The sequence below is a fragment of the Juglans regia genome, chromosome 9 (assembly GCF_001411555.2).
Source record: "Juglans regia cultivar Chandler chromosome 9, Walnut 2.0, whole genome shotgun sequence".
In the NCBI taxonomy this organism is placed as follows: Eukaryota; Viridiplantae; Streptophyta; class Magnoliopsida; order Fagales; family Juglandaceae; genus Juglans; species Juglans regia.
In genome coordinates this window covers 12,192,993-12,205,685 of record NC_049909.1, presented here as the reverse complement: position 1 = coordinate 12,205,685, position 12,693 = coordinate 12,192,993, and the positions used below count along the sequence as shown (strand labels likewise).

Sequence of the window (12,693 nt, the reverse complement as noted above, 5' to 3'; positions counted from 1 at the left end):
GGTTTTGCATGTCTTATATATTCGAGCTTGAGTTGATTCATTTTTGTTCCACTAGTTTCGATAGCTTTTGAGCTACACTCCCAAATATTTCCCACCTTGATCCTAAACCCAATTACAACCCTTGAAAATTCTTTATGATTCGTGTTATGCATGTGATCTCAGTGGTGGAGAATGAGAAAATATGCAAGTCTATGGTAGATCATTTCCATTGGAATGGGATTGAGCGAAACATATACCCTTCAAATACATGAGAGTCGAGTGCTTATTTTCGTGAGGGTCTACGTATTCAGTTTATTTCATCTTCGAGTGAAAATGCTTACTAAGTAATTGTAAGTTGATTAAGAATGTTCATGATATGTTATGAGTTTTGAAGAGCTTAGTTGTTCTTTATTGATGACGTAGCAACCTTGGTGTTTTTGGGAAAGTGAATTTGAATTTTGCTCGAGGACGAGCAAAAGTTAAGTGTGGGGGAATTTGATGAGAATGCAAAGTGTCATAATTTTCTCCCTTAATATTTAGTATTTTAAACTTATTTGGTGCTTAAAAATACTCATTATTCTTATATTTTTATTTAGGAAGCAAACAGAGTCTTTTAATGCAAAACGAAGTTAATTGGGTGGTTCCGGACAGTTTCGATACTGCTTCATAATCTAGATATAACTCTCTCATACGAGCTCCGATTGAGATGATTCAAGTTGTTATGGAATACCAAGACAAAGATATGCAACTTTCATGTTTTGAGTTTTGAAAGATACTGGCTGTATAAAGGTCGAAATCGGAATTAAAGTTGACACACCTGCACTGCTGATGTTTCAGAACGTTCAGCCTTATCGTGTAATTCAAATATACGATTTAATTGCAGATGTTTTGGAGATCTGGTGCACAAAAGTTACAGCTGAAAAACACCACTTTTCTAGTTATATTAGGATTCTATTTTATTTTTAATATTTCCCTTAATTAAGTCAGATTTGGATATGATTATTTGAGGATAATGTTTAGAATATTTTAGGAGATTTGGTAGGATTCTAATAAGGAGCATGGGCGTGTAAAAGAGGGGGAAAAATCATCATACTAGGGCATCTCTCTCCCCTCTTCTCTAACTCCACCTTCCAGTTTTCATGATGGTTTTGTGTGACTAAACTTTCATAATTGGTTGAAGGAAACGGAAATCTCAGAATCAATAAAACTGTGAGATCTGATTTGTTTTTAATATTCGATTTATGCTTTGAGTATCGAATGTTTTTCTATGCCTATTTTCATGATTGTCTCATTTAATTACTAGGAGGCCTACTAGTTTATTATTCGTTGCAATCTATTGCTAGATTAGACATCAAATCCGTAATTGTTTGATTCCTCTAATTTGTGAAGCAACTAAGCTTTGATGATTTGCTGCATCAGAAATTATTAGAGTTTAGGAAGAACGCTCAACGAAATTAAATGCAACTTCTTGTGCTTGTGTTGTTTAGCTTTATTGATCTCTCTAATTCTTAAGGTTGCTACTAGATTAAACCTTTAGCGCTTGTCTTGGATTGTTTAGTGGTTAAGGTTAATTATATCACTTGTTTTCTAATTAACTACGACTAAAGACAGATAGGAAAATAATTCCAACGGTGAATATTCAAAGTATGAATTAATATATATTTGCATCGATGATCAGTTGTAAAATTCCGATGGTGGATGTTGACTTAGACCAATGTTTATTCTTTTGATTGATTTCGATACTTTAATTTGAATTGTTTCTTAGTTGTTCTTCTTAAAATTGTTTTTGACATACTCAAACCACCCCCCCCCCCCCAAAATCCTTATTCACGTAGCATAAAACTAGGCTAAATATTTTCTACTTGCAGTACTACATGTATTTTTAGGAGTATAGGTTTTATTTTTAGTTATCTGCGACAGCACACCAGATAGTTGCACGCAATCTTGCCAAATTTGTTGAACGCATAAGTGGCATATCAGCTGGTCGCGAACGTTGGAGACTTGTTTACGACATAATGCCTGTTGTTTGGTCTCATATAACCAAGTTAATCCTATGCTGGATGTTAGTGTGGATGGTCGTGCAACTTGGACGTCTATTCGTAAATTCTCCTTTTAACCTACCGATATAATACTCAACTTAATTTTAATTGCCCTTGTAAGTGCTTGAACCGTATCGAAGTATAGTTTAGCAAGAATGAGGTCAAATCCACAGTGATTTGTTAAAACGTAGGAAACCAATCAAATATAAACCAAATAATTTCTAATCTAGTTCGGAAAGATGAGTTGTAAGATAAAATAAGAAATTAAGAATTAAACGATCAATTAATCAAAATAAGAAATAATTAATTTCATAAACTAATCACAATAGAAAGCACTAAAATAAATTCTAAAGATGCAAATTAATCTAAACAACGAATAAACTAAGGTTGTGGAATCCACCTCATTAATTCATAGGAATATATTTATGATAATTGATTCTTCCCGTGCATCTACATGATAATCTAGAAATCAATCTTGTTATCATGGAAAATATCATCGTTGAAACCTCTTTTATTTTTAGAAAATATCTAAAGTAAGTTCTTCTTCTCTCAAAGATATAAAATCAAATTATCACTTGTATCTGTTAAAACTAAACACAAAAGATATAAGATTTTATTTTTAACAAAATTATGAATCAGGCTCTCAACTGATTAAAATTATTCTAGATCAATTGAAAAACATGATTAAACTCATATCAAGAATTTTGTCTCTCAATTGATATAAAACTAGAACAAAAGATCATTGAACGTAAAAATAATTGAAAAAAAAAATCAATTTCATAAATAATATTACTAATCTTTAATGAGGTTTCATCCTCAACCTTAAATGAAAATTTAACTAGACATATTCATAAAATTAATTTCTAAAAACTTTACGTAAATAAATATTAACACAATATTTAAAAGAAATTAAAGATAAATAAAAATTATAGCAGTTTCAAAACGTAAGTATAACTGCAAAATTGGAGATAGATCTCCAGTTTTTCTTTTGTCTGTAATTCTCCTACAGCGTTGGGTTTTCTCTTTTCTTTTCGTTGGGTTCCATTAGGTGTGAAAAAAAATTAAAAAACCGATTGTACCAGATCGGTAGATTCGGTCCGATTTCTAAGCAGTCCGGTGTGGTACCGTTTATTAAGACTTAAAACCGGTATTAAATCAGTGTGGTACCGGTTTTCATATTTTGATAATTGATTTAAACCGAACCGGACTGATATATATATTTATAACTTTTTATCTTATATATAACTTTTTATTTTATACTCTATATATTATATGCTAAATTGCTTATTAATGTAGTATGAAATTTTAATTTTATTATTTAAGCCTAGTATTTTTATATAAAATTAATTTTATAATTTATAATATAACATTTGATGTAACATATAAATTTTAGTCTTAAACATAAACATTAATATAATATAAATTTTAATCTTCAATAGATTATATTTAAATTCAATATTATATTAGTACATGTTAATTATTAGAAAATAATGTACTTATACAATAATATAAATAGATTAATAATTTGATTGCATAGCCGACCCTTGTTTTAGAAAGAGAGACTCGTTTTTCATCCCTCCTCCATCTCCTCTCTAGTTTTCTTATTTCATTTTCTCTTTTTGGTTGTTTTTTCAAGAACCCGTCTCAAGAACCCATATTACAAAGGAAGAACGCCACAAAGGTTGTGATTTACCTTTGATAAGTTCAAAAGTTCAATTAAGAATAAGAGGAGATAAACTCAATTTACAATGAATAAATTCATCAAATTTCATAAACTGATTAAAATGAGGTTATAAAGAGTATTTAAACCAAAATCTAATTAAAACCCTAGCCAAAATAATGCCCCATCTTCCAAAAATAATCCTGAGTGAACAGTGTCGCAGCTACAGTACGTCGCTACAGTAACCCTAACCCTAGTTCAATAAAATAATAACTTTCCCAACATGCCCTTGCATAAGTCCCTTTTAAGTGCTTCCCATAATAAACCCAATTATTTTAAACTAATAAAATAAGTCTTTTAAATGAATTAAATAAGTTGAAAGCTTTCAAGTGCCCAAAACCTTTAAGTCATGTTGTTGCCCTTTCCATAGTTTATCAAATGAATCAAAACTGAATCTTCATAATTTAAGCCCTTGAACTTGTATTTGGCCCATCTGGAACTTGCAATATATCTTTAAGACTAGACCCACCTTGGTTCCCATCAGGAAGGCCGATCTGCTGCTCTCCTATGCCTGGCGATCACCATGTGCCCTACCATAGGTTTTCCAAGGCACCGATCCTTTAGACGGTTGAAGAATTTCGCCGAACAACGTTCCAAAGTGGGTGCGTGAATTCCACATGCCACTACTAAGGGTGTTCTTCTGCCACCACAAGCTGTTTTTCTTTGTCCAGAGTCACTGGTTACTTCAAACTTGACTGACCGCCATATTTCCAGGTGGCGCGTGGCTTTCACGCGCTATCACAATCACTTTATTTGTTTTTTTCCTCCAAGGTTGAAAATGTTGTTCTATATCTTTCCAAGATGTAATTTAATTTTTCTCATGTATCTATAATTTCTGTTATGTATTTTGTTTTAGAAAAATAAAAATAAAAACACAGTCTCTTAGACTTCTATCCATAGAGTGTGTCTTTTGGACTTTTACCCATAGAGTGTATCCTCTACTCAGTCTTAGACAGACTATGTGGTTTGTAAATTCTGTCTTGGACAAAGTTGTGTTATCTCTCAGATGGGGGTCTATAGAGGTTTGCAGCATGGACTAGACCATATCAGTCACAGTTGTGTACTGGGGAGCCATTAATGTTGTAGTTGGCTTGTTATGTATGTTTTAGGTCAAAGTTACAATGTCCGTTATTAATTAATACAGTATGTTTTATAAAAAAAATTAGATTAATAATTTAGTATATAATATAAAAAAATCTTGTACATTGCTAATTCCTAGGTCGTGGCGTCTTTCATGCTCTATATATCGTGTTTGGATAAAATTTCTATGGAATGATGTGTTTTTTCTTTTTAAATTATTATTTGTGAAGTTGTTCTAATTAGGAATTTTTTTTTGTACTTTTGGGTGGTTGGATTTGGAGAGTAAAGATTTGGATTTTGTTCCTTTAACTCCAAATCCCATATTTGGATGATCTTATAATAAAATCTAGATTTTAATTAATTTATCCAAATCTAGACCAGATTAATTTAAACTTAATTCTCAAAATATCAAATTTCAAATACACTAAAATTAATAATATTATAAAATCATGAGTACATTTCAAATCCAAATAAAACTTGTTGAATCTATCAGAACTTAAGTACAGCTTATAACATACGTAAGAAAACTTGAGACATTTGCTTCTGTTTCTGGAAGCAAGCAACGTTAACTGCGTGTTTTTTTAAAATTCCATAAGCTTAATTATTTCTCTGTACTGATTAATATTCAACCTTATATTACGTAAGCAATTCTACATGACAATAACATATATTTAATAATTAAGACCTTATAATTTCTTTGACATTAATGATAATATCTTTACGTAGGGACCAAGAAAAAACTATAAATTATTTTATTCCTTGTTTTTAATATTTCTTTGCCTTTTTCTCTGATGAGTCTTCTATTGCAATACATATAGTACTAGACGATGTTATTGATCGAATGAAAGATAGACATGCCTGCAAAAAATCATGCAAGTTTTTCCTTTTTGTGTTTATTGGATTTATTATGCATCAGTTACTATTCACTCATACCTTACACCTATATATTTTTCATAGTATGTAGGTATTTTTCATATAAGGGTATGAGAGTGTTTTTTATAAGACGTGGAGTGTGAGGTAGTGAATAGTGACTGATGAGAATAATTTTTTTTTTTTTCTTAAAAGTTTTTCGTGTTTGCATTAGGGATATGATAAATAGGCATAGGAAAAACACGAGAAATGTGTGAGAGCAGCAGTAAATAAGGAAAGATGATGTGTAGTATTACCTTTTTATCAAGGGAAACAAACAAGAAATATGTCAGTCCACCTAGTTTTGACTTGGCAGCCGTTAGAACCACTCATGCTTTTAGCACACTGCACCTAACCATTATTAGCTCAAGACTTCGTAGAGTAATGCTAGAAGTCCCTTGAAAAATTGTGAACCTTTTATGTAGATTTTAGGCGTGCATCACCTTTTTTTTTTTTAAGAGAGTTGTAAAGTAGTTGCATGTAAACGTATTATTACTCATAAAATTATCTAATTCCCTCAAGAAACAAGTAATTATAGAATTGATTTTAAGTTATTAAATATTGATAGGTAAGTAGAATCATCTGGTTATTGTCGGGTCAATATCGATAGAATGGATTACTGTTGATGTCGGATCGAAAGTATGGTGAGATGTTATGATTCTAAAGATAAAAGAAAAATTAACAAAATTAGTATCCGATGGGCCCGCTTGCATTTCCGCTCGTCCTACAAGGTAACCAGTTGAATATGCCCGACGCCCGTTAACTCGGGGGACCTAGGCAGGCGAATTTCTTTAAAATTTCCCTTCAAACGGGCGGGTCTTGAACATTTTTACATGTAGAACGAGTATTTTACCCATCAAAACCCCAACAACATTTCTTTATTTATTTATTTTCCCTTATAACCACAAATCGTGAGTTCATCAGGACCCCCAACACAAAAAACTTCTTCTCTTATTCATTCTTTTACGTTTGTGACTGTGCTTCTACGTCTTCTTCGTTGTTTTCTGTTTGGGATTGCTTGTTTGGGCTTCTCTGTAGTTGGAGATCTGATTTGTGTTTTATTATTGGCTTGGAGATTTGTTGGGTTTCTTTGTTAGCTACAATCAGATGGCCTTTCATAGAGATTTTTGGTTCAGATGTTTGGTAATTGCAGAGATTTGTCTCAAGCAATTTATGGCCAGATGTCAAAATTCTGCTTGCTGGTTTGACGGATCCGAGCGGGACGGGGTGCAATGCCAAAAATGGTGACCTGGCCTCGCCCCGACAGGGGTTGCTCCGGCCAGCTCATATAAGGCGGGTAGTACCCCTATCCAATAGCTAATATTTTCGGATCAAAATGTAAGCTTCTAATATAATTATCACGTAGATTAGGAATGAAAACACGTGATACTCTATTCAATCAAAATGTAACGCTCTAATAAAAAATTCAAACTATATAATGTATATTCTAGAAGGACAAGTCAATGATATAATTGGAATCTCATTAGAACTTCATAAAGAGTAATAACTTAATTCTATTTTATCAGTAATATGAGATTCTATACACTACCTACCATTATTCTTATCATATGACATATGGGGTTTTACAAAAAAAAAATGTCATGTTTTAAAATATTTATATAAAAATTTTGAATAACATGATATTTTGTAATAAAATGGAACTACCGCGTAACACTGTAATCCATAATTCATCTTATAATTTTCTTTAAACAGGATAACATCGCGGGTACATATCCATTCCCTCAAACATTTTCCCATGAAACAAACAAATTCTCGTTGGTTTCGTAAAAGACGAATGGAAAACACTTTAACCGCCTCCGAATGGAAAACAAAAACGACAGGCTCTCTCTCGCAAAACAGTTAGAGCCACACGGATTAGCGGTCAGAGTTTTGGGTCCAATTTAAGGGTTTAAAATGGAAACAAAATGGGTATATAAATTCATTACTATATACTATTAAATACTTCATTTATACTATAAAACTCTTCTTAAAACTTAATTTTTTTAATTTTTAAATCATGACAGAAATGAGCAATGCTACACAATCTCCCCAACCTTCACACACCATATTTTTTAAAATTTTTAATATTTTTTAAAAAAAATTTTGAGTTTATTATTTTTAAACTAATTCAATTCTTTTATTCATTATTCATATATTAAATATTTGATAAAAGAAAAAAATAATAAAAATTAAAAAAAAAATATGATATGTAGAGGTTGTTTAAATAGTAAGAAGTTGTGTCTATTTTTTCTTACGTTTATAATAGGTCGTATCACTATGTCATGTACGTTAATATTGAAACATCAAATATATATTTAGGTAATCTGTATTTCGAAAATACCTAATAATTTTATCCATTAATGTTGAATCATTTATTACTTTAATTTCTTAGACATGCCAAACTCTACTGCACATGCCACAAACGTTTATAGCCCTATAAAAACACCATTTCTCCAGTCAATTATTCTGCCAATAATACATATAGGCATTCCCTCTCTATGCACATACTTGTTCACCAAGTATGTTGTCTTCCCATTCAATCTTTCTATGACCAGAAAGCTTTAATACATGCATTTTCTGGGTTTGTTTGCCGTTTGGGCCAAATTATAATTTCCAAACTCTGATTCTTCAAATTCTATTGAAATCAGAGTCTTTAAGTTGTTCTTTATTTAGGATTTGATAATAAGCTTTTTTAATTATTATTATTATATATATATATATATATTTTTTTTTTTTTGAGTCGGTTCTTGGTTTTCTTTTTGTTTTCTGTTTGGCGCTCTGTATTCATCTATCATTAATTCCTTTGCTGTTTCTTTTTTCAGTAGAATTGGAATTTTTCGGGTTCGATATCCAAGCTGTTCTTGCATGCTCTCTCATTCTCGACCATTTTTTTTGTTTAGAATTTTTTGTGTCTTTCCGTGAATTTCTGTGTTTAGGATTTAGGCTGGTTTTCTTGGCGGTTACATTGTAAATTTGCTCTTATCATTTCCCTCGACGGTTATAAGTTGCTGTTGTTTTGCTAAGGTATATGGAGAACATTAATGGAGATCAATGTCGGTCATCGCCCTCTCAGATCGGAAACGGGAATCCCTCGCCTCTTGGGTCTGCGACTTCAAAGCCTAATAACACATCGTCTGAACAAGAACTGGACGAGCAAGTTGGGCAAACGGGAATGGAAGATTCGGATTCAAAGACCATTAGTGATCAAGAAGGATCGCTCTCCAGTTGCGAAAGCGGCGTTTCTGCTGCCATTTCTAAGCATTCCCCGGTGTTCGAAGACGGGTTGGTTAGGCTGGTTGAAGGAGAGAGAGTTTACGACGGTATCAAGAGGAGAGTCGTGTTGGGTTTCTCTTCGCGTGGCGTGCATGTAACGGTTGTCGGCATTGATAGAAACGGTTTTGGTGGTGTGAGGGGACAAGCGATATCGAGTTCGTTTCGGATTTACTCGCAGGCAATGGAAGAGAAGTTGGGACCTGGCAATGCGAATATCAAGTATGCCTGGTATGGCGCTTCCAAGGATGAGATAGCCCATATTGTTTCACATGGTTTTTGTCATTGTGGCGTTTCTCGGAACAAAGGATCGTTTGGGGGCGGCGTTTGTCTTTCACCAGTTGATTCACCTCTGGAAAGGTAAGCTAGCTTGTGTTTATCTCAGTTTCTTATAGTATATTTTTTCCTCGATGTGATTGATAAAAAGAGATTGCTTTGTGTTTGATAAAAGGAATTGTATGATTTTGTCAACAAATACTTATATTCGTTTCCTACAGTGCATGCAACTCGGTTGTTGACGAGGACGGTCTGCGATATCTTTTGCTGAGTCGTGTTATATTGGGGAAGACAGAGCTTGTGCAGATCGGTTCCGAGCAGTGTCACCCGAGTTCTGAAGAATTTGATTCAGGCGTGGACAATCTTTCCGCCCCTGGGAAGTATATTGTGTGGAGTACCAGCATGAACACTCATATTTTGCCCGAGTTTATTGTAAGTTTCAGAGCTCCATCTTGCTTGGCAGGTGAGAAATTGGCCTTTGTATGTGTATGCGTGTGTTGAGGTTTCAGGGCGTTTTTTAATGAATACAGTAGTCGGTGCTGGGGGTGTTTTGCTGATTAATCCGAAGTCAACTGTATAGGGTTTGCAAGGATGCCGAAGCCACCGAATATTCCTACTTCAACATGGATGCCATTTACAATTCTAATTTCAGAGCTTCCCAAGTTCTTACCTCCGCACACCGTCTCATTGCTCAGCAAGTATCATGAAGAATTCAAGGTACTTGGAGTTGCACTTCAGAGGCCACGAACAACCCTTTTTTTTCTCTCTATCAGAATAATCCATTAATTTCATATGGTTCATTTTCTTGAACTTTTGCCGTCTCCAGGAAAAGAAGATATCACGAAATGAATTCATACAAATATTGAGACACAAAGCAGGAGATGAGTTGCTGACTTCGGTCATCAAGTCATACAGAGCCGAGGTACCGCTTCTGTCATTACATTGGTTTTTTTGAGGGTCTAATAATGTCAAAATATTGGGCATCTAATTGTTTGAACTTGTATGATGTACAATGTGACTACCTCTCTTTGAATTTAGAAATTTCTCTGTTGTTGAACAGTTTGCTGCATGCAGCGATCTGGGAAGTGGCACACGAATAAAAATCTTAATCTTTTATTTATAAGCTCCATCCATCAGCAGGAATCCCTTTTATCTTTGTGACTTGTGCAGTATAAGTTGCTACTTTTGGGATATACATGTTTGTTATTAACACGGGGACCCAAAAGCTGCAAAGATAAATTCCATGAATTATAATACGTCTCTCTAGAAGAATCTACTCGAAACTGCAAGGTGTTCAACTTGATTTGACATGGTTGATGGTAGCGTAAGGGAACATAGAATCTTTGCTGAAATAGATTTCATCAAGCACCTGTTTTTAACACGGGGACCCAAAAGCTGCAAAGATAAATTCCATGAATTATAATACGTCTCTCTAGAAGAATCTACTCGAAACTGCAAGGTGTTCAACTTGATTTGACATGGTTGATGGTAGCGTAAGGGAACATAGAATCTTTGCTGAAATAGATTTCATCAAGCACCTGTTTTTAACACGGTGACCCAAAAGCTGCAAAGATAAATTCCATGAATTATAATACGTCTCTCTAGAAGAATCTACTCGAAACTGCAAGGTGTTCAACTTGATTTGACATGGTTGATGGTAGCGTAAGGGAACATAGAATCTTTGCTAAAATAGATTTCATCAAGCACCTGTCGGTAGCAAATTCTCTATGGTCGGATGAAGTGGGATGTTTTTCTGGGCTATATAGTGGGGTGTGTCAGTGGAATGAAAGCTGTTTGATTGGGGAATAATGAAGGTGGAGGGTAACCTTTTCTCCATTATAATCTCCTTTATTCTTGTTGGCCATCTTCCCTTGTGCCGATCTTCTAGTAGAAATTGTCGAGAATAAGGAACTCGATCATGGTTATTCTTCAAGGTGGCACTACAGCCATCGATTTTGGGTCCCGATTAGTGTAATTCATCTTGTTTTTTTTATGCATTTTTTTCTACATTTTTTTAATAATCTTAAACATCTTAAAAAAAAATTACAACATCACTAAAAAATACTTTATTAATCACTAAGTAAGAAATAAAAAATAAAAATAAAACTATGTCGGGAGACTTTGGGACACAGCATTTCCCTACTCTTTATTCTTGCAGTTAGTTCATAAGATCCCATGAACTATGTAGTGTGCACGCCGGTGCAAGGGTTTCTTTAATTCAACCCCAAACTATTTCTAGTTACTAGTATCTTTTCCAGTTTTTCAGTTTGATGTTTACATTTAATATTTTGCCTTGTATAAGGGGATGTTATGAGAATGAGATTTGAATGTTTTGTTTCTCCAGAAAGGTGGGGCACCAAATAGCCTTACATAAAAGGCATGTCAGAATGATGTGAGGATGGAGCGGACTACAAATGGTAATTTGCTTTTGTTTGGAGAATTAGAAGTTTAGTTTTCAATTTCTGTCAAGAACTACAACGCGGATGGTTTTGGCCTGTACTAGCTACTTCTAAAGGAAACAGATGGGGAGGGATGCAGCAGATGCTGGAGGGGCTAGATGGTGTAGTATCAATCTGAGTTGTTAGTTTTTTAAATAATGGTGACCCTTTTCTGTTGTAATCATCTGATTTGGTCAGTTGTGGTCAATAATTTTCTGGGGTTCAATATCAATTTTGGTAAGGTTTTGAGTCCTCTTCAATCTTCATTTGTGCTTTTCGTAAGAGCATTTCAGTCTGCAATTGATCTCTTTTGGTTCCAAATCTGAGATTTGGTCACAACTTTCCACCCAGTGACCGCATTGGCACATGCTCAATGTCTATTTTACGAGCAAATTTGTGCTGATCCATGCTTTAGGGCATGTTTGGATAATGCCAAACATTCTCAAAATTTCTTGTAACTTCATTCCCAAATATAACTCAAACACAAAATACTCTTTATTTTAAGAGAAATTCTTATTGCAGTCAGCTGGGGGAACCGCTGCGTAGTCGGTGCCCGCATAGACAAAAATGAAATGAACCGTTTCAATCAAAATAGACAAAACACGACGCCCCGTTTCGAGCAGCCCAGACTTATGTTCCCCTCAATTTTCCCCATTTCTTTCTCCTGTTCCTAAACCCACTACTCTTTCTTTAGAAATTAAAACTTTTACGCCTGCAGTAGATGAAAATCATAATTAAAAACTTTCAGGAAAAGAATACAGCAAAGGTGATTCGAGATACAGAGGCAAGGGATGTAGGAATTGTTATTGCAGAAGGGCTAACTGTTGTTTTTGAGCTCTTTTAGCAGCATATGATTGATTTTTTTTTTTTTTTTTTATCATGCAAAGAAAGAAAAAAGATTCAACATTTCCAGGACTTTAGAAAATAATTTTTTACACGATAGTTTCAATAAGTATACAAAGGTCCATTGGTCATCTTTAGA

The 12,693-nt window shown here is 33.9% G+C and overlaps 1 protein-coding gene across 1 annotated transcript; it reads left to right on the top strand.

Moving 5' to 3' along the window:
• Positions 1-8,200: 8,200 nt before the first annotated feature.
• LOC108991445 (probable inactive poly [ADP-ribose] polymerase SRO5) lies at positions 8,201-11,993 on the top strand. The gene is made up of 6 exons (XM_018965686.2): positions 8,201-8,246; positions 8,752-9,357; positions 9,495-9,736; positions 9,854-9,990; positions 10,100-10,195; positions 11,618-11,993. The coding sequence occupies exons 2-6, from the start codon at positions 8,756-8,758 to the stop codon at positions 11,645-11,647; spliced, it is 1,107 nt and encodes a 368-aa protein (XP_018821231.1). The 5' UTR covers positions 8,201-8,246; positions 8,752-8,755; the 3' UTR covers positions 11,648-11,993.
• The last annotated feature ends 700 nt before the right edge of the window (positions 11,994-12,693 follow it).

Bases quoted from the DNA above. Each gene is read 5' to 3' on its own strand.
- LOC108991445 (XM_018965686.2), top strand. From the start codon at position 8,756: ATGGAGAACATTAATGGAGATCAATGTCGGTCATCGCCCTCTCAGATC. The intron at 9,991-10,099 runs GTACTTGGAGTT...TGCCGTCTCCAG, and splicing joins AGTATCATGAAGAATTCAAG to GAAAAGAAGATATCACGAAA. The intron at 10,196-11,617 runs GTACCGCTTCTG...TTGTTTCTCCAG, and splicing joins TCAAGTCATACAGAGCCGAG to AAAGGTGGGGCACCAAATAG.